The sequence below is a fragment of the Budorcas taxicolor genome, chromosome 7 (assembly GCF_023091745.1).
Source record: "Budorcas taxicolor isolate Tak-1 chromosome 7, Takin1.1, whole genome shotgun sequence".
Taxonomy (NCBI): domain Eukaryota; kingdom Metazoa; phylum Chordata; class Mammalia; order Artiodactyla; family Bovidae; genus Budorcas; species Budorcas taxicolor.
In genome coordinates, this window is record NC_068916.1 from 18,995,293 (window position 1) to 19,020,893 (window position 25,601).

General features: G+C 53.1%; 1 protein-coding gene across 1 annotated transcript in view; it reads left to right on the forward strand.

Annotated features, from left to right (window-relative positions):
- The window catches only part of PTPRS (protein tyrosine phosphatase receptor type S), a 73,041-nt gene that overhangs the window by 8,702 nt on the left and 38,738 nt on the right, over nucleotides 1-25,601 (forward strand). Inside the window, exons 3-9 of the mRNA XM_052643727.1 lie at nucleotides 5,901-6,046; nucleotides 6,559-6,700; nucleotides 12,639-12,827; nucleotides 14,805-14,813; nucleotides 16,578-16,595; nucleotides 19,425-19,535; nucleotides 21,271-21,282. Of these exons, the coding sequence (XP_052499687.1) occupies nucleotides 5,901-6,046; nucleotides 6,559-6,700; nucleotides 12,639-12,827; nucleotides 14,805-14,813; nucleotides 16,578-16,595; nucleotides 19,425-19,535; nucleotides 21,271-21,282 (627 nt within the window). The remainder of the gene's footprint in view (nucleotides 1-5,900; nucleotides 6,047-6,558; nucleotides 6,701-12,638; nucleotides 12,828-14,804; nucleotides 14,814-16,577; nucleotides 16,596-19,424; nucleotides 19,536-21,270; nucleotides 21,283-25,601) is intronic.

Consider the following 25,601-nt stretch of genomic DNA (forward strand, 5'->3'; position numbering starts at 1 on the left):
GCTGTGTTTGTGGAAGTAACGTGGGAAGGATGAGGGTTGGTCCTGGGCCCAATGCCAAAGTCTGTGTCACAACTAAGGGCCTAGAGGAGTGTTATTCAGGCCTAAGGGGACATTAAATGTCAAGTCAGCAGAAAAACTGGGATCTGGTATTAGGCTAGATTTGAATCCTGACTTTGCTGTCAACCTGCTAGGTGACTTTGGGCCAATGAGTCAGCCTCTCTCAGTGGCTGTTTCCACCATGATTGAATGAGACTCAGCATCATCCGCCTCCCAGCATTCCCAGGACATGGACATGCCATAACCCCTGCATGCTGCCTACACATAGTAGTCCTGCAATCTTGGGTTATCACGAGCATAAGAATTATTGCCCCTGGATGAGAACACCAGAGACATACACACCTGCTTTGTACATTTGTGCGTTTTCTTGTTTTCATATTGTTTTACAAGAAATGCCTAACCCATTCAGATCAACCACCACCATCTGATGAGATGGATACTATTTTCCCCATCCCCATTGTACAGATGAGGAAGCTGAGGCACAGTGAGGTTACATTATAGCCAGGAAGCAGCCTGACTGCCTGGTGCCAGAGCCCAGGTTCCTACCCATCACCCCACATTGCCTCTGGGTCAGCGGCCAGACATAACTGGGCCATGATCTGGCCAGTCACTTTCCAGGGCCTGTGTCTTCTGGGCTATATTCCTCATAGTGGGAGTGGCAGGCTGAGGGTGCTGAGCATTTTTCGTTGACTCAGGGTTTCCCCTGCCCTTGGTACTGCTTGCGTCGGGGCCAGAGCTTTCCCTGGGGGGAGGGTGTCCTGGGCACTGTGGGATATGGAGCACCTCTGGCCCCATCTTCTTGATGGCACCCCCACATGAGAAGCACTAATTTAACATACACTCGTGGAATAAGTCGTAAATCTGACAATTACCAGCCTCAGGCAGAACGGAGCGGAGATTGTTCCCATTAATAGATGAGGAAACTGAGGCCGCATAGTGTCTATGGTAAGGAGTAGGGTGGAAATCACAGTCTGGAGACTCTCCTGACCTGGGTTCAAATCCTGTCTCTGCTGTTGGACTGTGGCTGCTTCTGTGCTCTCTTTCATTTGGTGGGTTTTAAATAAGTACCTACTGTGTGCCAGGCATTGGTTTAGACCTAGGGGACAAACCAGATATCCCAGCCCCTTTTGGAGCTGAGCTTCTCATGAAGGAGAGACCCCAGTGTGCAGGAGGGTAGACATGCCCAGGAGCGAGACAAACAGAAAGGGAGATGAGCTTGTGAGTGGAGGGTTGGGGGCTGGGTGAGAGGGTGTTCCACTGCACCAAGAAGATGGCATCTGAACAGTCTTAAAGGAGCTGAGGAGAGTGCCCCACTCATGTTGGGAGAGTGTGGAAAGTGTCCTGGACAGAGGGCATAGCCTGTGCAAAGGCCCTGGGGTAGGAGGAAGGCCTGGCGTGTTGGAGGAAGTGAGGAGGCCTGTGTTTCTGGAGCAGAGTGAGTGGAGGGGAGAACAAGAAAGGGGCGGGGCAGGTTTTGCAGGGTCTTATGAGCTACTGGAAGACATGGGGTTTTGCTCCCTGGGAGATGGGAGACCCAGAGGGCCGTGGGCAAGACCTGACTCAGATACTCACAGGTGCCCTCTGGCTGCCAAGGGAGGGCAGGCAGAGGTGGGGTGAGGGAACCAGAGCAGAGGGTGAACCACGCAGGGAGAGTGACCCAGGGCATCAGCGCCAGGCGTGTAGCCACGCTGCTTCAGTGGGTGCTCCCTCAGTGAGCCCTGCACTTGCTGATTATTTGTATTTATTTATTTGGCCATGCAGCATGTGGGATCTTAGTTCTCCGACTGAGGATCGAACCCATGCCCCCTGCACTGAAAGTGTGGAGTCTTAACCACTGGACCCCCAGAAGAAGTCCCTGCAGTTGTTATTACTGTATCCCTATAGGTATTGGTAGTGGCCTAGACTCAAAGCCAGGTCTCCATCTCCAAAGCTGGGGCATCTTGACCCCAAGATGTGGTCTGTTTAGCAGGAGCCCTGACTCCTGGGTGGTCAGCGGAGGGGCTGTGGGCACTGTGATTGGCATTGCCAGCTTCAAGGAGAGTAGCCCAGGTCCTCAGGGAGCGGCTTGGGTGGGGGCTGTCAGCGGGAGAAAGCCCAGGCAGGCAGCCGGGATATCCACCGCCCAGCACCAAGAGGAGTGGTTTCTGCCCCAGAAACAGCTCTCAGTCCTATGGAACCTTCCCAGGACGCTGTGTGGCTGGCCCAGGCTGGATTGGAAGGGATGGGAGTGTGGGTGGGGCTCTACCTCTGGCACCAGATTTTCCTCTGCAGAATCTGAAATGGAAAAATAGAAATCAAGCCAAGCCCTTCCCAACCTCCCAGTGCTGTTGGCATCACCACACTGAACCTCAGTCTCTTCATCGAAGAAATGGAAACACCCAGGGTGCTCTCTCTCACCGGAAACCCACAACCCTATGTATCAAGTGTGCAGCGTGCAAGGCTTTGGGAACCAAATGGCACTAGGTTGGAATCTTAGCTCTTGTCCGTCACAAGCTGGGTGAGCAGGGGCCAGTCAATCACCCTCTCTGAGCCTCGGAGTAGAGCTGGTGTGAGAACAGGCCCAGCACTAAAGGACCGCTTGCTTGCCATAAGCTGCAGCCATACCCCAGTGTCTTTCTTGAGTCTGGAGCCCCTTTGCCAAGAAGAGGAGGGGAAGGTTGTCCAAATAAGAGACTTAAAGCATCCACAAGAATTAGTCTAATGGGAGATGCAGCGGGCGGAGAAAGCTTTTCTGGGCTGGCTGGGCTCCCAGAGCTGCCTGGACGTAGGCCGAGAGGCACCTGCCCTGAAGAGAGGGGGAGCCAGAGAGCGAGTGGGCAGCTTCATTACTCAGTATTTGGCAAATATCAGGGTTCAAGTGCTTCCCGGGTGGTGCTAGTGGTAAAGAACCCACCTGTCAGTGCAGAAGACGTAGGAGATGTGGGTCTGATCCCTGAGTGGGGAAGGTCCCCTGGAGGAGGGCATGGCAACCCACTCTAGAATTCCTGCCTGGGAAACCTCATGGACAGAGGAGCCTGGTGGGCTACAGTCCATAGGGTTGCAAGGAGTCAGACATGACTGAAGCGACTTAGCATGCACACATGCACAGAGTTCAAAGCCCCAGTTTTTCAAGGGTCACCGGGCTCAGAGAGGTGGTGTGGGGGAGTCCCCGGGAGTGGGGTCCATTTCACACCCACCCTGCCAGGTGGCACAGAACCAAGTATTTCAGCCCAGTGTGATCAGGGCTGTGGTGGAGGGGGCCACCCAGGGAAGGATGGGGACAGAGGCAGTCCTGACTCAGCCAGTGGTAATCCACGAAGGCTCCCTGGGGGAGGTGCTGGCCGAGCAGAGGTTGAAGCTGCCAGACGCAAAGAGGAAGGACAGTGCAGGCTCTCGTCGAGTCTCCTTCCCTGGATTGGAGGGTCCTTGGGGTGTGTCCCCGGCCCTGAGTGGTAAACAGGCAGCTGGATGCTTTTCCCTCCCTGCAGCTGGCTTCTGCCCTTCCTTCCAGCAGCTCCCGAGGGAGGGTTTTTCCCAGAAGCAAGATTCCTGACCCAACTGCAGTGACTTCCCCCCCGACCTTGGCTGGGGACGCATATGGCCCCAGTCACCATTCCAGGAGGAGGGACAGGCCCAGCCTGGGGCTGCTTAGCATGGAGCAGCAAAACCATGTCAGTCAGGCTCTGGGCCTGGTGGGTGAGAGGAGCAGAAGATGCAGGCTTAGGGTCAGAGAGACCCAGGTTCAAACCCCGGAGCTGTCATGTCTGAGCTGTGTGAACTCGCACAAGCTCGTTAACCTCTCTCAAGCTGCACAGTCCTCTCTGTGTAATGGAATGAACAGTCACCTCTTCGGTAGACTACACAGGAGTTGAAGGAGGCCACACATGCCTGCACGCAGTAGGTTTCCTGATTTTACAGAGAGATGGCCAGTGTAGATTCACAGGGTCATATCAATGGGAGCACAGCCTGAAATGAGGGAAGTGAGGCCAGTCAAGCCACGGGAATAGGGACTCTGTATCTTGTTCAAGGTCCATCCTGAGTCACAAATGGTAGAAATTGGGGTTTGTGGCACCCAGATTTGGAACCTGAGGTCTTCTTGAACTTCTCAGCACTCCTGAGTAGCCAAAACTTTCTAGATGAACCTATGAGGCCCAATTGTTGCTCAAGCTGGAGTTATTGATCCTCTGTGCCTCAGATCCCAGACTTTTACTTAATATATTTCTTCAATCTACTCACCTTTCTAGTCAGACCTTACAGAAATAATAATTGCAATTTACTGCAAATACTTCTGAGTCTAATAAAGGTACCAGGGTGTGAAGCCTCCCTTCCCTTGAGTCTGGCTACCTGCTTTCTCCTCTCAGAAGCTGGTGTTGTTTCTATACACACTCACACACAGACACACACACACACACACAGACACACACACACACACACACACTTTACCCGTTTTCAGTTTTCTCATCATACAAATAACACTCACTACACATTTTACTCCTCATTTTTTGTCCATTTTGTAGGGTATCTTACATTCCTTCCCGAGTAGCTCATTACAGAAGTATCCTTGTCCCTTTTTACAGCTGCATAATATTCCACTTAGTGGGTGGCTGTATTCATTTAATAATCCCCTTTTGTTGGATAGATGAGTTGTTTCCTTCAGGACCTTCTAGGCACGTTGCAGCCCTTAAATCTGTTGGCAAAACTCTCAGAAATAACTGAATTCATTTTATGGGATATCTTGTAGCTTTACTGTGGCTGGAAATCCAGGATCCCTTTGGGCAATTCAAAGGTTACTGTGAAAAGTCCATAAAAAGAACAATGTTAATGAGCTCTCACCAGGTGCTATAGCCTGTGTGAGGTCCAGACTTGCAGCTGTCTAGGTATAAAAGACATCCTAACCCCCACTTGAGACTTACCTGGGAAGAGTTTAGCACATCACATCATCATGAGGCACAGAGGATGTGGGCGCAGGACCAGCCCCATTCAAATCCCTGCTCAGCCCCTGGCTAGCTGTGTGTCCTGTGAGATAAGGATTATAGTGGCTCTGCCCACCCAGCGCTGTCAGAAGAATTTTTTTTTGAGGGGGACTCTACTACACAGCATGTGGGATACTAATTTCCTAACCAGGGGTCAAACCCACACCCCCTGCATTGGAAGCTTGGAGTCTTAACCACTAGACCACCAGGGAAATCCCTGCCAGAAGAACTGGATGTTTCTGAGTGTACACATCTGCATACAGTAGGTGCTCAATAAGCACTTGCTCTAGTGGCTGGCACCTGTTCTGAGCCTTGGCCTCCTTCTCTGACCCTTTGTGTTTGGACACCTCCCACGGATGAAGAGGCTGGGGCCTTGGGTTCGAGCGCTTGTTCTGACCTCAGGTCTCTTGGTCATCGCCCCCCCCCACCCCCGCTTCCCTGTTCAGTGCCTCAGTTTCCCCATATGTGCCATCAGGGAATTAGACCAAGTTATCTCTTCCCAAGCCATTTTAGGACCAAGGACCCTCCAGGGTTTGGCTGGTCACTACTGAGGGCTGAATTTGGGAACCCTAGATTCTTGGGGGTCTCCCCTGCCACCTTCCTTTGTGGCACTACCATCTGAGTGGGTGTGCCCACATGAGGCTGTGTCCATGTGTGAGTGTGTGTGGCTGTTGTATCCAGAAGCGGGGAGGTGGGGGTGCTGGGCAGGCCCAGGGGAGCCACGGAAGGCGAGCAGTGGCACCATTTCTCCTTCGTCCTCTCCAGCCCTCATGTCGGGCCCACATGGTACCTCTGTGGCCAGGCGTGCTGGAGGGCACATTTACCTGGCCCCATGGGGTCCTGGTCACATGCCCAGGCCCACCAGAGCCCCTCTTCCTCTTCTCTCCCCAGAGCCCCCCAGGTTCATCAAAGAACCCAAGGACCAGATCGGTGTGTCAGGGGGCGTGGCCTCCTTTGTGTGTCAGGCCACGGGTGATCCCAAGCCGCGGGTGACCTGGAACAAGAAGGGCAAGAAGGTCAATTCACAGCGCTTTGAGGTGAGTGGCTGGGGAAGGGAGGGGAGACAGCCCAGGGCCAGCCCCACCCCCACCCCCCCCACCCCGACCATGAGGAACATTTCTATGTGGAGCTGGCTCCCTCTCCATCGGGACCCTTCTCTTCTTCCACCACCTACCTGGCAGGTGCAGGGAGACACGTGCTCCGTGAGGGCTCTGCCAGGCTCGCTTGTTCTGCCACCTTTGTGCTGTGTGGCCTCAAGCAATGCCCTGCCTCTCTGGACCTTTATCTCACGGAAGGGAATTTGCAACCCTGTTCCCCTGTCCATAGTCAGACATACATGTTTCCACATTTTGCATGCCTGTCCCCAGACTTACATGGGTGTGTCACGAACCCATGTACACACAATACCCTTTACTTGTACAGACCCAGTTTTCTGCCTCCAGTATCTATACAGGGCCTATACACACACGTGCGTATAGCCCCCAGCTCCTCTCCTGATCACCCCTGGGACTCCAGCCTCACCCTGACCTTTCTCCCCTCCCTACGACAGACGATCGAGTTCGATGGGAGTGCAGGGGCCGTGCTGAGGATCCAGCCACTCCGGACACCCCGAGATGAGAATGTGTATGAGTGTGTGGCCCAGAACTCAGTCGGGGAGATCACCGTCCATGCCAAGCTCACTGTCCTCCGAGGTATCGGGCTCCCCAGGGTGTGTGGAGGAGGCCCTGGGGCCTGGTTTTGGGGACAGATACCAAAGGGATGCGTGGAAGTCTTGCTTTGGATTTTCACTTGTGGGGGACTTTGATCTCCTTTTTTAGCCTATAATGCCGCTGCGTCTTAGAGCCTTCTGGTAGGAATTTATTGAGCTTTTGCAGAAAAGAAGAGCAGCCTGTTAAGGCACTAGCACAAAAGATGCATCCAGCGCAAACGGAGAATTCATCTGTTCATGTAATTAAAATGTTTGTGGATTATAACAGCTTCAGGTTCAGCTGGATCCATACCTCATACTCATGCTCTCAGGGTTCATCTTCAGACTCTGGATGTTCTCTTCCCTGTCAACTGTATTCTCAGTGAGATCTCCCCATTAGCTCCAGACTCTGGGGCCTGTACACAGAAGAGAGGGCTAAGTGACCCAGGACTGTTCATTGACCCACCTTGGATCAGATGACCATCCCTGAGCTTGTCACTGTGGTTGGAGAAAGAAATACTCTGATTGGCAGAGTTTTCCCTGAAGTCAAGAGTGGGTCAGCCCATGTAGACAGGGTCAATAAGGGGTGGTCTCCCCAAAGAAACAAAGGAGAAATAGCAGCTGGTTAGGCAGAAGCAGCTAACCACACCTCCGCACACATTCCCATGGATCCTTCCTGTGGACTGCCTGCTGGCCTCGGTAGGCTGGGGCACCAGGAAATGGCTTCCTTATTGTAATACAGCATCATTCAGACAGTCTTGCTGCAAACCCGCCTCCCACCTGCCCACCAGCTGCTCCCAACTGCCTTCTCCCTTGCAAGGTGATTAATTTAACCCAGGGGCCTGCAACTTGAGTTCACATCCTGGCACTGCCATTCTGTAGCTTTGTGACCTCGGGCAGGTTAATGAACCTCTCTGAGCTGCAGTTCCCTCACCTCCAAAGTGGAGTAATAATGATTCACCACAAGGGATTGTTACACGAACCACAGAAGTGGGCAAAGCAAGTCAGGGACTAACGGTGCCGTGTGAGGAACAAGCATTTGGCTGGTGCTACCTATCTGATATTACTGCTGTCGTTGTTGTTGTTCCGGTTGTGACAGGACAGCTGCCATCAGCCATTGTGCAGCTGTGGGGTGGGTTCTGCCTGTCAGCTGCAGCGCCACCCTGACCCTCTCTGATCTCTAAGTAAAAGCCACTCGAGACGTCCCTGGCAGTCTAGTGGTTAAGACTGCACTTCAGCTGTAGGGGGCACAGGTTCGATTCCTGGTCAGGGAACTAAGATCCTGGTATGCCACGTGGCCCAAAGAAAAAAAAGTACAAGTCACTGCCAGCCATTAGGGGGCAGGTGGTCCTCACATGTGGCTCCCAGGTTGGGAGTCACCCAGTGTCCTCCCTGGCAGCTTGGAGCCCTGGGAGGAAACGTCATATTGGCCACAGGGCCACTTGATCCCAGACCCTGATGTGTGCCCGCCTTCGTCTGTTACCGCCTGGAAATTCCTAGTAATTTTCGAACAAGGGGCCCCATAGTTTCATTGTGTGTGGGGCCTGGAGCTGGTCCTGCCAGGGGATGGAGGAAAGGGGAGGGGAGGGGAGGAGTCCGCCTGCCCCAGCCCGCCCCGCCTCTTCCCAGCAGATATTTTTGCCCTGACCTTTCCCCGGGCACAGACGGAACAGCCCGGCTCCCGCTGTACACACACCGCCCGCCACCCCCCGTACCCCGCCCCCCGCCCCGCGTGCCAGCCTCCATTGTAAGCGCTCAGAGAGTTAAAAGGACACGCTGTGAATCTATTAACTGCCCAGTCTCTGGGAGTCTGGGAAAGACACATCTCCGCTCCCTGCCCCCATCTCGGCCCTCAGCATCTCTCTGTTCTCAGGCCGCCTCAACAGACGTGCTGCTTGGGCTGGGCGCTCAGCCCAGAGCGTTTGACCTGGAGCGCCTGTCCCCCTGTCTCCTTTGAGCCCCAGGGACCCCCCAGCCGAGCGGGAAGGTCTGGGATGCTGGGCCCAGCCCTCCCCCCAACCTCTCTTCCCCCGCTGCCATCTGATTGTGGACGCTGTGCACGCCTCTCACGCTGTTGTTTTAATTAAACTCCGAGGAATCCAGCACAATGTGGTACTCGATGAACATTTTTGTTTAATTAGGAGCTCTTGGTAACGTCAGGCGGCCGCAGCCTACCCCCCTCCCTGGCTGACTGCCGCCCACAGGCACACACGCCCCTCCCCCACGGGGCAGCACGCACCCAGGAAGTGCTCACGTGTGGACACACGTGGGTGTGGGTGAGCACACATGCACACCCGTGTGCACACACGCAGGAAACGTCAGCACAGAGGGACCCTGGCAGCCCCAGCCTCCAGCATGTCTAGGCCAGCTTTGAGCACCTAGAATTGAGGCCTGGTTATCTTGGCCCGAACCTCCAGTGACGTCATCAGTAGCCAATCAGGACCATGCAGTGAGGTGGTCCAGGCCTCCGGGCCCAGGAAGAAGGAACTGGTTGTGAAACAGCTCAGCCAGGATCCAGCCGCTCTGACCCGGCAAGTCCAGGCCCGGCTTGGGGGTTCTGCAGTCACTGGCTCCATCCAGCTTCCTCCAGATTTAACCCAGCCTGGATTCGAAGTCTAGCCTTGTTGAGACCAGACTGTATGACTCAGAGCAGGTGTGCCCAGTGTTTGAACCTCAGCTTTCCCCTCTGTGAAATGGATCCCTTCTCAGAGGCGGATATAGGAAATTACCTAACATTGCCTGGTACATACTTAGTGCTCAGGATTTGGAACTTACGCTGTTTTCTTCTATGAAGCGACTCCTGCCTGGACAGGAACTGCAGCTCTGTTGTTTAACTGCGGACATGGGGTGATGGTGTCCCTGCCCACCTCTCCCTCACCTGGCCTTGGCTTACTGCACCCTCCAAGTACCTGGGTCTCTGTTCTCTCCCCACATGGTGTCTTCTTGCCTACCTCTTCCCAGTCCCCTGTCCATCCCCCAGTAACCCCGCCATACCTTGTTTCCCTCCTGGGCATCGGTAATCAAATACATGAGTGTTATTTCCTTTTTACGCAAATAGTAGCTTTGTCTATACCAGGAAGTGGCAAGCTTCTCCTGTAAAATGCCAGAGAGTAAATATTTTTGACCCTGCAGGCTAGAGAGTCTTTGTTGCAACTTCTCCGTTCGGGCCAGCTGCTGGGGATGATGAGGAAACTAGTGGGTGTGGCTGTGTGCCAATAAAACTTTATCAACAAAAATAAGCAGGGGGCCAGATTTAACTCAAGGGCCATAGTTTTCAATCCTTGGTCTACACATCTTTCACTTTGTCCAATTAGCAGTGCATCTTGGACTTTGTTCTAAATCTGGTAGGTGATTCCTTCTGCTGTTTGGGGGACCTGCCCTGTGGATGGCCTGGCCTGTGTATAATGAAGCTCTGTTGACAAACATTTAGATCATTGCCAGCCTTTTGCTGTTAGTCTTGGCACCTTCGGAATACCCCTGCCTTCTTCCTTGGTGTACAGGCTTAGGGGTCTCAGGTGGGTGATGCCAAGTCACCCCCACCCCTGGTTCCACTGGACCAACAACACACATTTCTGCCTGCCACAGACAAGCAGGCCTCTGTCTTCTGTCTCATCAGCCCTGTATGCAGTCACTTTCTTGTCACTTGTCACTATATCACTTGTTCATTGGGGTGGGGCGGGGACTGTGTTAGTTTGCTAGGGCTGCTCTAACGAAGTACCACCATCTGGGTGGCTTACTTCACATGTTTTTGTTCACAGTCCTAGAGGCTGGAGGTCCGAGATCAAGGTGTCGGCAGGGTTGGTTCCTTCCAAGGCCTCTCTCCTTGGCTCAAAGACAGCCGTCTTCTCCTCCATCTTTATATGAGCTCTGCTGTGTGTGTGTGCCTGGGTTTTAATCTCTTCTTAGGGGGACACCAGTCCTGTTGGATTAGAGTCGCACTAGTACCGCCTTTGACTTAATGATCCCTGTAAACTCCTTATCTCTAAATAGAGTCTAATTCTGAGGTCCTGGGTGTTAGGGTTTCAACCTATGAATTGTTCAGTCACTAAGTGGTATCTGACTGTTGCCAACCCCATGGCCTGCAGCATGCCAGGCTTCCCTGTCCTTCACCAACTCCTGGAGCTTGCTCAAACTCACGTCCCTTGAGTCGGTGATGCCATCCACCCTATTCATAGGGTTTCAACCTGTGAATGCAGGTGGGGTGCATTTCAGCCCATAGCAAGGGGATGGTGGGTGTTTTAACTGTAGCTGAGGAGGTATGCCCCACCCCAGGGAACCCTTTGTCCATTGTGGATGTGAGGCCAGACTGGAGCTGCGGTGTTAGGGGTCAGAGCAAAAGGATCCAGGAGTCCAGATGCTGAAGGGGGGAGGGCAAAGTGTACAGGAAGGGGCGGGACCTGTCAGGAGGCCCTGAAGCCGCATCCCCCCTCCCTGGTGCCAATTCCAACTGAGTCAGGCCACGGAGCCCCTGGCGCAACATGCAGATTACACAAACGGGGGCCACCCGGCTTGTCACCTCGGTTTCAGGTGGCATAGCAGTAAAGAATTCTCCTGCCGACACAGAAGGCACAGGTTCAGTCTCTGGGTCGGGAAGATCCCCTGGAGGAGGGTATGGCAACCCATTCCAGTATTCTTGCCTGGAGAATCCCATGAATGGAAGAGCCTGGCAGGCTATAGTCCATGGGGTTGCAGAGTCAGACATGACTAAACACGCATGCATGCTAAAAACCAGCAAAGTGAATCTGTTATACAAATGCACGTATCTACTCTTCTTTAGATTCTTTCCCCATATAGCCCATTATAGAGTACTGAGTGGAGTTCCCTGTACTATCCAGTAGGTCCTTATTCGTTGCCTGTTTTATACGTAGTAGTGTGTATGTGCCAAGAGAACCACATTCTTACCCGTCACTAGAACATGGGGACCAAGTCTCCAGGGAGAGAGATTTTCTCCCCCCACTACCTTCATCTGGAGGCTAACCAGTGAACAGGGAGACCGAGGCCAGGAGGCGTGCCTCTCACAGGCTGGCAGTAACTGAGGCTGAGTCGCTCGCTCATTTATTGAGCACCTACTGTGTGCCAGGACCTACATGGGGTGGTAAGGACACGGCAGAGACATAGATGCGTTGTGATCTATGGAGTTCGATGTTTGGATGTTCTAGAGTGTGGGAGGGTTTTACTTTTTATTATTAGTTTTTGACCACACCGCCAGCACATGGGATTTTAGTTCCCTGATCAGGGAAGGAACCCATACCCTTTGCAGTGGAAGCAGAGAGCCTTAACCTCTGGTACACCGGGGGATTTCCCAGGGTGTTTATAACTTGTGACTGCGAGCTTTGCCTAAGGTGATGCTGGAGGGGGCCTGATGACTTTGGGGGACCAAGGTGGCTGGTGTGGCTGTATGGAGAGAGTGAGAAGAGTGAGGCTGGCCCAAGATGGGGCTGCCGAGGCCACTGGGGGCCAGTGCCAGGCGAGGAGCCTGGGTTCCTCCAGAGGTTGGAGGAGACTACAGCGGGGCAGGCGACACGGGGTGGTGTGGCCCTGTTTCCATTTCGAAAAGCTCCCTCGGGCTGCTGTGACGTAACCCAAGGGCTCTGTAACTTAAGCACTGTTGACATCAGAGCCGTTCTGGGCACTGTGAGGGGTGGAGCAGCATCCCTGGCCCCCACCCACTTGATCCCGAGAATGACAGCCATGGACATCCCCAGACGTGGCCCAGTGTCCCCTGGGGCAGGATTGGCCCAGATCAGAGACACTGGTCTAGCCTGATGTCCTCCCAGCATTTCCCGCAGTTTCCCACAGACAGAGGAGGAAACAGGCTATAGGAGATTACCTGGCCAGGCAAGGGCTGGCCCCAGGGCCCATCCCCAAGCTCCACCCTGGAGGGACAGCTATGCAGTAACTGGATCCCTGCTGTTTTCCCCATCACCCGCCCCCCCCCCCAGAGGACCAGCTGCCCCCTGGTTTCCCCAACATCGACATGGGCCCCCAGCTGAAGGTGGTGGAGCGGACGCGGACGGCCACGATGCTCTGTGCTGCCAGTGGTAACCCGGACCCCGAGATCACCTGGTTCAAGGACTTCCTGCCCGTGGACCCCAGCGCCAGCAATGGGCGCATCAAGCAGCTGCGATCGGGTGAGCGCAGGGGGCCAGGAGGGTGGCAGGGGGAGGGCAGCATCTCAGGGCCCATGCCCTGGGGACTGAGGGAGCAGAGAAAGGCAGCGCTGATGTGCAGCCATGGAGGGGAGAGAGGGTGTCTTTGGAGCTGAATCAGTGGGGATGTTAAAAGGTGCAGACTGACAAGGGGTAATGGGGAGCTATGGTGGGTGCTAGGGGGCGAGTTCCTCAGTGCCGGAGTGGAGCCATAGCTGACTCAGATATGCACAGTGATGGGGGCTGCTGAGACCGTGGGGGCAGAGTGTCCCCAGTACCCAAGCAGTGGGGTCCTAATGGACATAGAGTTGCAGGTAATGGAAAGCCAGAGGAGGATAGGTATCTCCTGAGCCCCTGCATTGGGGACGCAGTGGGGGACAGACAGGCAGAGGTTATGGGGAACTGTGGAGGGTGTTGAAGGAAGGCCATCTTCAGCATCTGAGCACTGGCTATGTAACAGCATGGTGGAGGTACTGGGGAACCATGGAAGCTGGCAGGGGAAGAGTGTGTTCTGAGCTGAAACAGTGGACGTGTCCTGTGAGGATGTAGTGAGGTCCAGACAAGTAGGAGCAGAGGCGAGCATAAAGCAAAGGCTAGAGAGTGTTTCTGGTGCTGAAGCAGTGAGCATCTCCAGAGGAGATAAGGGCACAGGCAGGGAGTGTAATGGGGAGCCACAGAGGGCTGCAGGGAGAGAGCATCTCTGAGACAGGCAGTAAGGATGTGATGGGGCACTAGTTGGTTCACCCAGGCTAAGGGGGCCTTGGGACAGAGCACAGGGCCTGGGCCGCCTTGGGGCTGGGCACTTCTACAGTTGTGTCTCAGCACAGCAGCCCCATGCCCCCGTCTGTGAGCCCGTCTGTCTGGGGAGCTCTGTGTGCATTGTGTCTGTTGTCACACTGCTTCACGAACCTCTGTGTGTGTGTCCAGGCTCCCCACGTGTCCTGACTTAACATGTAGGCCATGCCATCGGCACACAGGTTGCCCTCCCCCTCCTAGAGCAAAATTTGTCCGCGTGCATCTCAGCCACACGTCTGTCTGCGTGACAGTCCCTCCCATGTGCATGCCTCAGGCTGGTCCTTGTGTACACAGACATGTGCATGGTGAGGATGTGCCCCCAGGCACTCCTGCATGCTTTGGTCCATTCTGAAGACACGTGTGGGTGTACCCCCTTTTTCCCTTCCCCTCTTCTCTGAGGGCCCCCACCCTGGAGCCAGTCTCGCCCGAAAGCCTCTCCATCATTCTCAGCGTACCTCCCCCGCCATTCACTGCCCAGCCTCGTCTTCCGAGGAGTCCCACTTGCTCGTTTCCTACTTTCTGCTCCCCCCAACAAAGACCCAAAACCTCCAAAAGGGCAGATGTTAAGCCCAGAATTTCTTCCCTGGAGAGACTTGGACCTTGCCCTGGAAGAGATGTAACCTTCTTGGTGTCGACCTGTCTGAGGATATTTGCAGCTTGGGGGGTTCAGCTGGATTAGTGGTGGCAGCCTTGGGAACCCAGTTGCTTCTCTGCTGGTTTCCATCATTGTCCCACCAATATAATGAAATGATTGAGTGTGGACCCAGGTGCCTGATCACCTGGGCACGTCCTCCTCTCCGGGTCTCAGTGTCCTCGTGAAACGTGCCTGCTCCCTCGCGTCACTGTCAGGGGCCCCTGACAGGCTGCTTGGCCCTACCAGGAGCTCAGTGAACATCAGCTGCTTTAAAAATCATAATCAAGGGGCTTGCCCGGTGGTCCAGTGGTTAAGACTCTGAGCTTCTGCTGCAGGGGATGCAAGTTTGATCCCTGGTCAGGAAACTTGAGATCCCACAAGCCACGTGGCACAGCTGAAAAAAAACACGTTGTAATCAATCTAATTATTATTCCAACATCCCCTCCCATCCCCAGAGGATACAGGCTTCTGTATAACCACCCGTTAACGTTCCTGTTCTCTTTTCTTGTCCCTCTGTTGTAAACGTTCAGAAACCTTTGGTAAGTTTAATTTCTTCACCATGTCGACAACTAACGCCCCCGTCCGTGTCCCCTACCCCACCTCCTCCCCTCAGACTAACGGCCACTGTGACAGTAACTGACCCACTCCACGTGGCATGTCTACTAACGTCTCCCCACCCCCCGGCCACCTGGCCCTCCCCATCTGGGCACCAGGGGGCTGCAGAGAGAAGAGCCTAAAAGGAAAAGAGGAAAAAAGGACAAGACCACAGGGGACTTACTGAGCTTCATACATAACATACCCACCCCCATCCCCCTTGCCAGCCCTTTCTGGGCCTTGACACTGCTGGAAAATACGAAGTTACAGAAATTTAGGGGCTAGATGTAGGCGGAATGTTCCGTCTGGGCTAGTACTGGGTGCATCTTGTTCTCTTTTCCTAGCATCCAACCTGAAGCCCCTGAATCCAACTGCTGGGCTAATTCTTACTAAGGTGAGAATGACTGATACTGACCCACAATAGTAACTTCTTATCTTCCTCGGAGCAGAAGGCAAAACAACCTTTAATACCCTCTCTCCATGTGTGATCTTCCTCTCAATATAGTGACCACAGGCTACTATGGCCATCTTGGGAAGTTCTGTCCTTCACTCTCTGGGTTCTGTCACCATAGTCTTAGTGAAACAGCCCGAGCAGGAGCTGACCTAGATTCCCACTGACCCGAATTTTCGCTCTCCACAGTACAGCCTCAGGCAAATTCCCCTTCCCCCTCCTCTCCCCTCCTCCCTCTGTATGAAGAAGGGGAGTGGCCCCATTAGATTGGGGATTTTCTAAGAGATAATATAGGACCCTTCTAAAAGTTCTAGAATGGCCCCAGCCTGGGAGGCCGAAGAACTGGGTTCAAGGCCTGCCCCTGCCTCTGACTCATGGCGAGACAATTCTTGGAACCTGTGGGCCTCAGTTTGCCCCTCTGCAAAATGGACTGGGGCCAGATGGAGAGGGGTGTATTTTCTCTGCTGTGGCATTGGGGGTTATCAGCTGTCATCAGCACAGAGAGGGGGGTGGCCCATATCACTCCCAAGGATGCAGAATTCTAACCAGGGGCCACCATGGCTGGTGTTCTGAGCCGTCCCAGCCTCCAGAATCCATAGAGACACACAGTCCTTTTCCTCTTTTCCTTTTGGAAATTAGAGATGCTGCAAGGCCCTCCTTCTTCCCTCCATCCCCTTTCACCACCCTCCCCTGCCCCTCCTACTTGACCTGTCTGTAACATCTTCCCTTTGCTTTATTAATGCCCAGCCCTGGGGCACTAACCCTTCTCTCTGCCCTATCTCTAACAAGATTCCCAAGACCCACCCCCCACCCACCCCGTTGTTCCTTGTCCCTCTCGAGAAGGAATCTAGGAGGGGAGGTCATGGACCTTCCGCCCTCGGCCCAGAAGGAAGGCAGTCGACAGTGCCAGGCCAGGCCAGGCCAGGCACCTCCCTAAGGCAGAGCCACGCCCCTCCGGCCAGTCCACAGGGGCTTCTAGACTGAGCCCCTCCTTCCCCAAGAGATTCCCGCCTTCTATGGGAAGCCCTCCTGATTGGCAAGCCTTCAGTGCCCATCCTCCTCCTGGGAGCCTTGCCTTGTCTTCCTGGACAGGGCCTGCAGGGTCCATAGACCGAGGGCTGCCTACTTCAGCCCCCTCCCAGCCCTGGGGGCAGAGTGGACAGGCCTGGCTGGTGGCCCGGCCCCGCCTCCCTGGGGCCCCGCGGCCCCCCAGGACTGCCTTCTGACATTCACCTGACTCTCTCTGCTTCCCTTTCAGAAAGCACTCCGATCCGAGGTAAGGCTCTTTGCTCACCCACCCGCCCACTCACGGTCTCTCTCGCTGCCCACCCAGCCCCCAGGCTCCACAGGGGGCTGCCCCAGGCCCCCTCCACATGTCTCCTCCTCACCCTGCCCAGTGTCCATACAGTCTCTGTGTCTGTGTTGCCGTCTGTGGCTGGGTGCTGAGTATGGCCATGTTGGCCCCTCAGGTCACCGGGCCACAGGGTGTTATGTCCTCCGGAAGGTTCAGTGCCTCCCATGCCCGCCCAGAGTGCTGATGACTGCTCTGTATGCAGCCCTCATCCGTCTCTAGCCTTGGTTTTCACATCTGTACAGTGGGTGTGCAGAGGAGGGCCTTCCAGCTGTGAAGCTTTGATCTGGGTGATGTGGTAGGGGTGTGGGGGTCCAGCTCTCTGAAGGAGCAGAGAGTCTCAAAGGCAGCCCTATGGAGCTGCCCCAAAGAAGAGACTAGAACAGGCCTGGGTGGGAGCCCTAGGGAAGAGTCCAAGTCTGGTCCTGACTTTGCCATGAGTTGCTGTGTGACCTGGAGCAGGTTCCATGCCCTCTCTGGGCCCCCATAGTGGTATCTGCCTGCCTGCTTCCCCGGAGCCTTGAGATTGGTAGGAAGTGTTATGTAGAGATGGAACCCTAATCCACAGCCCCTAGAGAGAACTTCCCCATCTGTGGGTTCTCCCCACTTGTGTGGGACAACCACAAACGAAGCTGAGAAGGGGCGTTTATTTGGGACCATGCATTGGATTTTTGGATTCCTGGTGCCAGGGACTCTAATCAAAACCTGTGATCAGAAAAAGAAAAAAAAAATGTTTAAAAAAACAAAAACCACCTGTGATTGATATTGAAGGTATTCCCTCATCTTCATGTTACTCATAAGCAACAAGTTACAGGGTCCAGGCCTGTGATTCTAACAAACTTACAGATAGTCAGTTCAATTGACTTATGAAAATGAAAACTTGGGTCCAGGCCTTTGGTTTCAAACATGCTGTGAAAATCTCTGCCTCATTTTAATTTGTTCATGGGTGATGAAGTATTTGATCAAGGCCCATGATTTCAAACATACTTAGAGATGTTTGCTGGACTTCACTTACTTGTGAAAATGAGGATTTCTCCCAGACCTGTGATTTCACATAACTTTAGGGAAATCTTGGCCACATTTTCATTTACTGTGAACACTGTAGTGTCCATGGCCTTGTGCTTTCAAACACTGTTAAGAAGATTCATTCGTTTTCACATGTTCATGGGAAGTGAAGTCTTTCATCTGGGCCTGTGATTTCAGACATATTGAAGGAGGGAGTCTGCCCTAGTTTCATTTACTTGTGGGCACCAAGACCCTTTATTTGGGCCTGTGATTTTAAATATGCTTAAGATGGAACTTCTCTGTTGGTCCACTGGTTAAGACTTCACCTTCCAATGCTGGGGGTGTGGGTCTGATCCCTGGTTGGGGAGCTATGATCCCACATGCCTCATGGCCAAAAAACTAAAACAGAAATAATATTGTAACAAATTCAATAAAGACTTTTAAAATGGTCCGCGTTTAAAAAAAAAAAAAACTTAAAAAATCTGCTTAAGAAAATTGACCACTTCTTCAAATTCTTTATTGACTCATGACCAACAAATTCTTTAATCCAGTTTTATGATTTCAAACACACTGGAGGCATTTCAGCCTCAACTTTATTTGTACAGATTAGAGGTTTTCCTTTAGACCTCCGATTTCAAACACTTGAAAATTCTCCCCATTAACCTCTGAGCACCATGGACTTGGGTCTCTGTCTATGATTGCAAACACACTTAGAAAATTCATTTACTTGTGGATCCTGAATCTAGACCTATGGTTTTGAAACAGGTCCATGAACTCAGACTGATTGATGTAGGTGACTGTAAGTCTGGGGAAGTTCATCCTTCAGTTCATTTCAGGTACAGAAAGCTTGGATCCAGCCCTTTGATTTCAGACTTACTTGATGTATTGCATTGGCCAAAAAGTTTGGTCTGGTTTTTCTGTTACATTGTATGGAAAAAGTCCAATCGAACTTTTTGGCCAGCTCAATATATCACTCTCAGCATCCTTTGCTTTCGCTCTCGTGGAGAGGGTAACCCAGTTCTGAAATCTAAAAACCCTTGAAGAAATACAACGTTGTCTCCATTTACAAACACCGTGGGCTTCAAGGCCTGTGATTCCAGACATACTTGAAGAACCCAGACCCCATTCACTTACACACTGGTTGAAACGAACAAGCGACCACCAGCTCCCTGAATAGGCACCTTGTTTGTTTGTTTGTTTGAATTTTATTTTTTATTGGAGTATAGCAGATTAACAGTGTTGTGATGGTTCCAGGTGGACAGCAAAGGGACTCACCCATATACATGTACATGTATCCGTTCTCCCCCAGACTTCCTCCCAGGCTTGGTACATCATGTCAGGGTCTTTGGAGCAGCTGCTGTGGGTTGGGACCACCAACCTGCCCTCCACCTCCCCCTGGCAAGCATCATTTGGCACTTTCCTAAATGCACCTCAGTTGACACATATTCCCCCCATCCCCCAGTTTTGTCCTTCAACGTGGCAGTCATTCACAAGGTCCCAGCTGAGGGTGGAGGATTGGCCAGGCATGCGGTGTGTTCAGGATGGGCCAGAATTGGGGTGGGGAAAGGCAGGCAGCCAGGGAGACCCTGACCCAGTGGGGGCTTCTAGGGTGACTCAACTTTTCTGTCTGCCTCTCTGGCCCAGCCCAACCAAGAGACAGGCTGGATGGGACTCTGGGACAGCCCTCCTGCCATTCCCCCAAGCCAGGGTCCCCCCTCATGGGTCAGGCCTTGTCCCCTTTTCCCACAGGAGCCCTGCAGATCGAGAGCAGTGAGGAGACTGACCAGGGCAAGTATGAGTGTGTGGCCACCAACAGCGCCGGCGTGCGTTACTCCTCACCCGCCAACCTCTACGTGCGAGGTAGGGCCCCCTGCCCCCACCAGTCCCCCTTCCTTCTCGGGCTCACAGCCTCTGGGCTCCCCTGCCCCCTGCAGACCCCAGCAGGCAGGCCCACCCCGGGTGGTGGCTGTGGGACCTTGGGTGAGGTGGTGTCCCTCTCTGGACCTCAGTTTCCTTGCCTGTAAAATAGGGGCAGCTTCAATGCCCCTACCCCCGTGCCTGGTGCTGGCTGTCCCATGAGCTGCAGGACGTTGGGGTGGGGGCAGCAGGAGGGAATGGGGCAGGGCCGGAAGGAGGGGGTCTCTCGTGGGCCTACAGGGTCGGGGGAGCCTGCAGGCCTCTGCCCCACCCTGCCCACCCCCCGCCCATCCGAGTCAGCTTCTGTGGTGTGTCGTGCGGTGCTTCCCTCGCTGTGTGCTCGCTTTGCTTCTCCAGACTCGTGGCCTCGTACCCGCTTCACCACCCCGCCTTCCAGCGCCCTCAGTCTGAGAGTTGGGGAGGGGTCTTCAAGGCTGCCCCTGCTGGCCCCACAGCCTCAGTTGTCCCCAGAGCCTGGTGCTCTCCTGGTCATCCTCAGAGGAAGATTCCTGTAGGCAGGTGTCCCAGGGTTTGGGCTGAGGCTTGTCAGTTTCCCACTTGGTCACACCTGGAAGCCCAGGGGGTCCTTGCCCCAGCACCACCACCCCCCCAACCCAAGGAGGGCCTGGGAGTAGCCCCTTGGTGTCTCCTCGAAGGTGCCAGGTACCCCTGCTCCTAGATGCCTCTGTAGACCCCATCTCATCTCTGGGTTGGTTCTCTTCCGTCCTTTTGGAAATATTCATTTGCTGCCTCCTCCATCTCCTATGTCCCCGTGGCTGTTTCTGGTCAGATCTGTGGTGGAAACAGCTTCCACCTGCCAGGAAATGGGGTCCAGTTCATCCCCCGGGGCTGCCCCTGGGTGGCTCCATATCCTTGATCCTAAGCCACCCTTCTTTGGCCCTCCCTTCCCCAATTTGACACACCAGGCCCCTCACTGTTCTCCACCTGGGACGTCATGCAGCTCCTCCCTTACTGGGAGACCCTCAGGCCCTCAGTTCCACCTCTACCAGACACAGCCCCCACCAGCCCTGAAGCAGCACCTTGGCCGCCCTTGGGTTCTGCAGCTGGCCTCTGAGGAGGAGGTGGCATGGGGGGCGGGGCTGGGGACCCGGGGGCGCGGGTGGGCAGGGGCCACACCTCCGGTCTGCTGCCACGGCACCTCTGGTGAGTTATAGCGCGTCCATGACTCCAGTTGACTGGTCTTCGTCTAACCTGCTTTATTTCTCTGCAAACACCTGGGAAGGGGGTTTGTCAGTCTGGCAGGGCTCAAGGAGGACAGTGTGGGGCAGGGTGGGGGCGGGCCCTCTAAGCAGGGTGCAGCCAGGGAGGGGGGCCAGCCTTCTGTGTCCTCAGTGCCCCTCCCCCTGGAGGGGTGGTCCTTTCTTTAGGGGGTCCGGCCTCCCATCCTTGCCTGGGCCTCAGACGCTCCAAAATTGAATTAAAAAAAAAATTGTGGAAGGCAAATGTAGATCGTGTATGTCAAGGAAAGACGAAAAGGTCGTTGCTGTTCTTTTTGTTTTTTAATTTTAATTTTTTCTTTGGTTTAAAGAAAAAAATCAACAAACTATTGCAGCTTTTAGCCTTGGGAAGTCCTCTTTTTACTCTCTGTATCTCCCCTATTTTTTCTCTTCTCCCCATGTCATTGTGTTCTGCATCAAACCCCCTTTACATCCCTCAGAGCTTCGAGAAGGTTGGTGTGTTTTTTTCTTTTTTACTTTCTTTACCCACATTTTTACATTCTGAAAGTCATACACACACACACACATACACACACATGAAACACACACAGACAGGAACACGGACACACGCAGACATGCACACAGAAAATGATAGAAAAATGAACTTTAAAAAAGAATGACAAAATGCGAATAATGAGCTGAAAGCCAACAAAACAAAACAAAAAACCGCCAAGCGAGAGCAAAAAATAAAACCCAGAAAGACACGAAAATCTCAGCCGCGCCCAGCCCGGCCTAGGGCCGGCCGCACACATGCGATGCTTGCATTGTGGTCGCCTATATGCATCCTTTGGTAATGTTGTTGCTAAGTTTTTTGCACTCCTCGTCGTCATGGTAACTTGGGCCTGATGCATGCTGGGAGAATGTAAAAATTTCTCTGCATGCCACTCTTGTCGATTCGGTTTGGTGAATTCCCAACGCCTTCTGTTGGAGTGTTTCTCGTCTTCCGTTCCGTTTTTCTCCTTTGGTTTCCTTCGTTTGTTTTCTTTCTTTCTTTCTTTCTTCTTTTTATTTAGTTATTAATTTTTGGTTTCGTTTTGGGGGAAAAAACCGATCAGTTCGTTTTTTTTTCCCCCTCCCAGCCCCTTGACCCCGCTCCCTCCCCCATCAAAGCGTTTGGTCTTTGGGTCTGTCTTGTGTTTCCGTGCTCTTTGGTTTCAATTTCTTGGGCTGAGCTGTTGTGTGGTTGTTCTCCAAACGCATTGTGATTTAAAAGCCAGTGTTCCTGTCCCAACTACCATCCAGGAGGGTGGAAGGGGTCCCACAGCTGGGATGCTGGGGCAGAAAGTGACCACCCAGGCTCAAGAGCACAAAGGAGGTGGCTTAGACAGATGGTGGGAGGTCAGAGCTTGGGTGAGGTGTGTGAGGAGAGAAGCCCAGTTTGTCTGACCTGACTGGCCAGCTACCTCTCTTACCCAGAACTGATGCCTCTGTTCTTCAGGGCGGCCATGTTTGAAGGGAGCTTAAGCAGGCACATTCCCTTCCTTCTGCCTCAGCATGAGACCACCTCCCACCTTCCCAGACAACCCAGAAACAGGCATTGGAAGCACAGCTGAATGGACAGCTGGCATATTGAGTTCTTGTTCAGTAGAGCAACATGTCTAAATATGAGAAGTGGCCACCTATGAATGGACCATCCTCCCAAAATGATGCATGCTTGGCACATAGTCAGTGCTCAGAATGATAGCTGTTGTGATGACTTTTTGTGTCCTGACTGGGTACCAGTATGGACCCACCCATCGGAAAATGCAGCATGATAGACTTTGGCCAACTACTTGGGCAGTCACTCTGCCCTAGTGCTACGCCTCCACCTCGTGGATGATGTTGGCTGCTTCCCCCATCTCCTCCCAGACTCCCAGCCTAGTCACAGGCATCTTTCGTTCAGCAATGCAGCATGGTCACTTTCTGAGTACCTAAGCATCAGAGCTGTGGAATTCTGGGGAAAACCCTGGGGAACTTTGGGCACAGCCCCTCCCTCCCTCTCTCTGCCTCCCCAGCTCTTCCTCTCTCTCTCAGCTCTCCTTCTGTCTGTCTGTTTCTCTCACTTTTGAAACCTTTGGAGATGCTCGCTCCCATCTCCTCTTCCCTCCCTGAGGAAAGGCAAGCCTTTGAGAGCCCCATTCTAACCCCAAATAGAAAACAAGCCCCCTATAAACTATCTATTTAGATTTATAGCCACTAGCTCCCAGCTGACTACCCAACATAGATGACATTTGAAAGCTCAGAGTAGCCTGTTTGGGGTAACCTTTTCCTCTCACTTGTCCCTCACCTGCCTTCTCTAAACTCCCAATGATTAAGTTCAGGGCCGAGTTGGCAAGAAGATTTTAGATGCAATAATAGGGGATTTATTTTTCCTGTCTCCTTTTGAATCCAGAGTAAGAGCTGCCAGGCAGAACTCTCCAAAAGATTTAGGAAAGAGGTCTCTCAGCTCCTTTATGAAAGCTGAGTCCCAGTAAATTGAAACTGAGAGGTGGCTGAGGGTCTCTGAAGACCACCTGGACTTTGGGGGCAGTATAGACTAGTGGTGAGAGCACAGACTTTCAACTTGAGGAGACCCAGATTCAAGTCCTGCCTCTGCCCCTCCTTGGCTGTATGACCTTGGGCTGGTCACTTGGTTGCTTGGAGTCCCTATTTTCTCATCTGAACGACAGGAAGAAGCATCAGTGCACCAGGCTCACAGGATAGTTGGGAGGAGTCCATGGAGAAAATTAACATTCATCTGTCTGGTGCCCTGTGTTGTGTGTGGCATGTAAGAAATCACAAGGGAGATTGTTGTAAAATAGGGAAACAGAGTTCAAATAAATGGTCCGAGCAAGTCATTTCCCTTTGAGAGCCTCAGTTTCCCCATCATTTATTTCACAGATATGCCTTTTGAATAAGATGGCTTACGGGAAACTGCTTTGGGAAGAATTGGAGGGCAAAAATTAATATATTTGCTCAGAGCTCAAGTTTTGCTAATGCTTTTCGGAGCTCAGCCCATGGTCTCATTTTTTCCTGGCTGCAATCTCAATCCAATGAGATCAGTGGTCTCCCCAGATCCACATCTTTCCTCTTACTCCCTGCCACTCCCACAGGAAGTTCCGTGGCCAGAGTGTCAAAAGGGGGCAAAAAAAAAAAAAAAAAATGGAGGGAGTGCCAGTGGCCCAGTTTGGGTGTTAGGCTACCCTTACAGATACATACCAGCTCAGCAGAAGAGAAGAGCCACCTAGCATGTTCTGCTCTGAAAGCTCTAAGCGTTTACACTGTTGCCAGAGCAACCAGTCCTGGGAATTAGTTACAAGGAATCCCTACCTTCAACCTAGCTCTTCCTTCAATTCACAATCTCCAGCTTCTACTGACCCTTGGTGATCCAGGGGGTGGAGTATTCAGATTTACCCTTCTCCTGAAGTCAGTTGCTGAGATTCAAAGGACCCAAAGTCAAAGCCAGGTCCATTTTTTAAAATGCAGCTGGCAGCTCTAATCCCAGAACCTCCCTAAGGAAAATGTAGCTCAGAATTACATTCTTCCTGGCTGTTGATTTTCTTTAAAATCATCAGCCTTTAAGGTGTGAATGAGCAGCTGAAGATGGTGTCTTGCCGTTTGGTCTAGCAACATAGCATAATTGAACCCTGGTGCACAGGACCCAGTGAGATGGTGTGGCACCCACCTGATGACGCAAGAAGATGCTAGAGCTGGAGACGCGGGAGAGAACCTTCCACCTTCAAGGGACTCCGGATGTTGTCAGGATTTTAGAAGGAGCCTGATGAGGATAATTTAATGCTGGTTCTCAAATGCTGAACTAAGAGATCGGGACTCAATATCTGATGCCAGAGGGAGCTCTAGATTGCCCCAGTTTCCAGGTGTTCTTCAGAACCCTTTATCTGCAACCCATCCCCAGGCCCCTTCAGATCAATTCACAGCATGGCATTTTGTGGGGCAAATTGTTTTTAAAATTAAATCTCTGGCACCCAAGCCATATAATTGGTAGATATGATCTCCAGGTGTTCCCCTTTCCCCCGCCCCCAGCAGGCCCCAGACAAGAGTAGATAGATATTGGGCCTGGAATCACCCCTCCCCATGACCTCCTGTATCTCCACAAAGACTACCTACCACAGGGGAATGTTGGCAAGCTCCCCCAGTTCCTGCTGGTCACACCTGGCCATGCCCACCCACCTCATCCTCCACCCCTCAAAGTCCCTGACATGACCTTGGTGGTAGGCAGTGGCAGATCAGAACCCAGCCCTTCTCCTCATCCCAGCGTCACCCCGAGGGGAGAGGGGCTCCAGGGGTGGGGAGGCAGGCTTCTTCTCTGTTCGGGCATGGTGGATGGGGGCGGGGGCGGGGCCGTTCTGCAGGAACACTGAGCTCTAGACACCTCTCGCCTGCTGCCTGCCTCACACCCTTTGCATTGCTGTTTTCTCTGTTTTTTGGGGGTGAGGGGGTACATTAGATTACACCTCGTCATTCAGAGAGCCCTGTGTCTCTGGCGGCCGCAGCAAGGGGGCAAGGGGAGTCAGTCAATTGGCAAGACACCGTGCCCCTTTTTGCTAGAACTGGAAAAAAAAAAATTGGGAGACAGAGAGTACCAAAAAAAAACCCAATAAAAAAGTATCTGTAGGGCAGTAAAATGTCCAGCTCAAAAGGCCGCTGGTCAGTCTGTGGGCCGGGAGTCCAGCCAGGTCCCTCCAGGCCTCGCACTATCTGAGCAGCAGAGGGAGCTGGCAGTGGGAGAAGGGAGGCAGGATGGGCGGGAGGGGGAGAAAGATCTCAGGGCAGGCCATGGAGTGGTACCTAC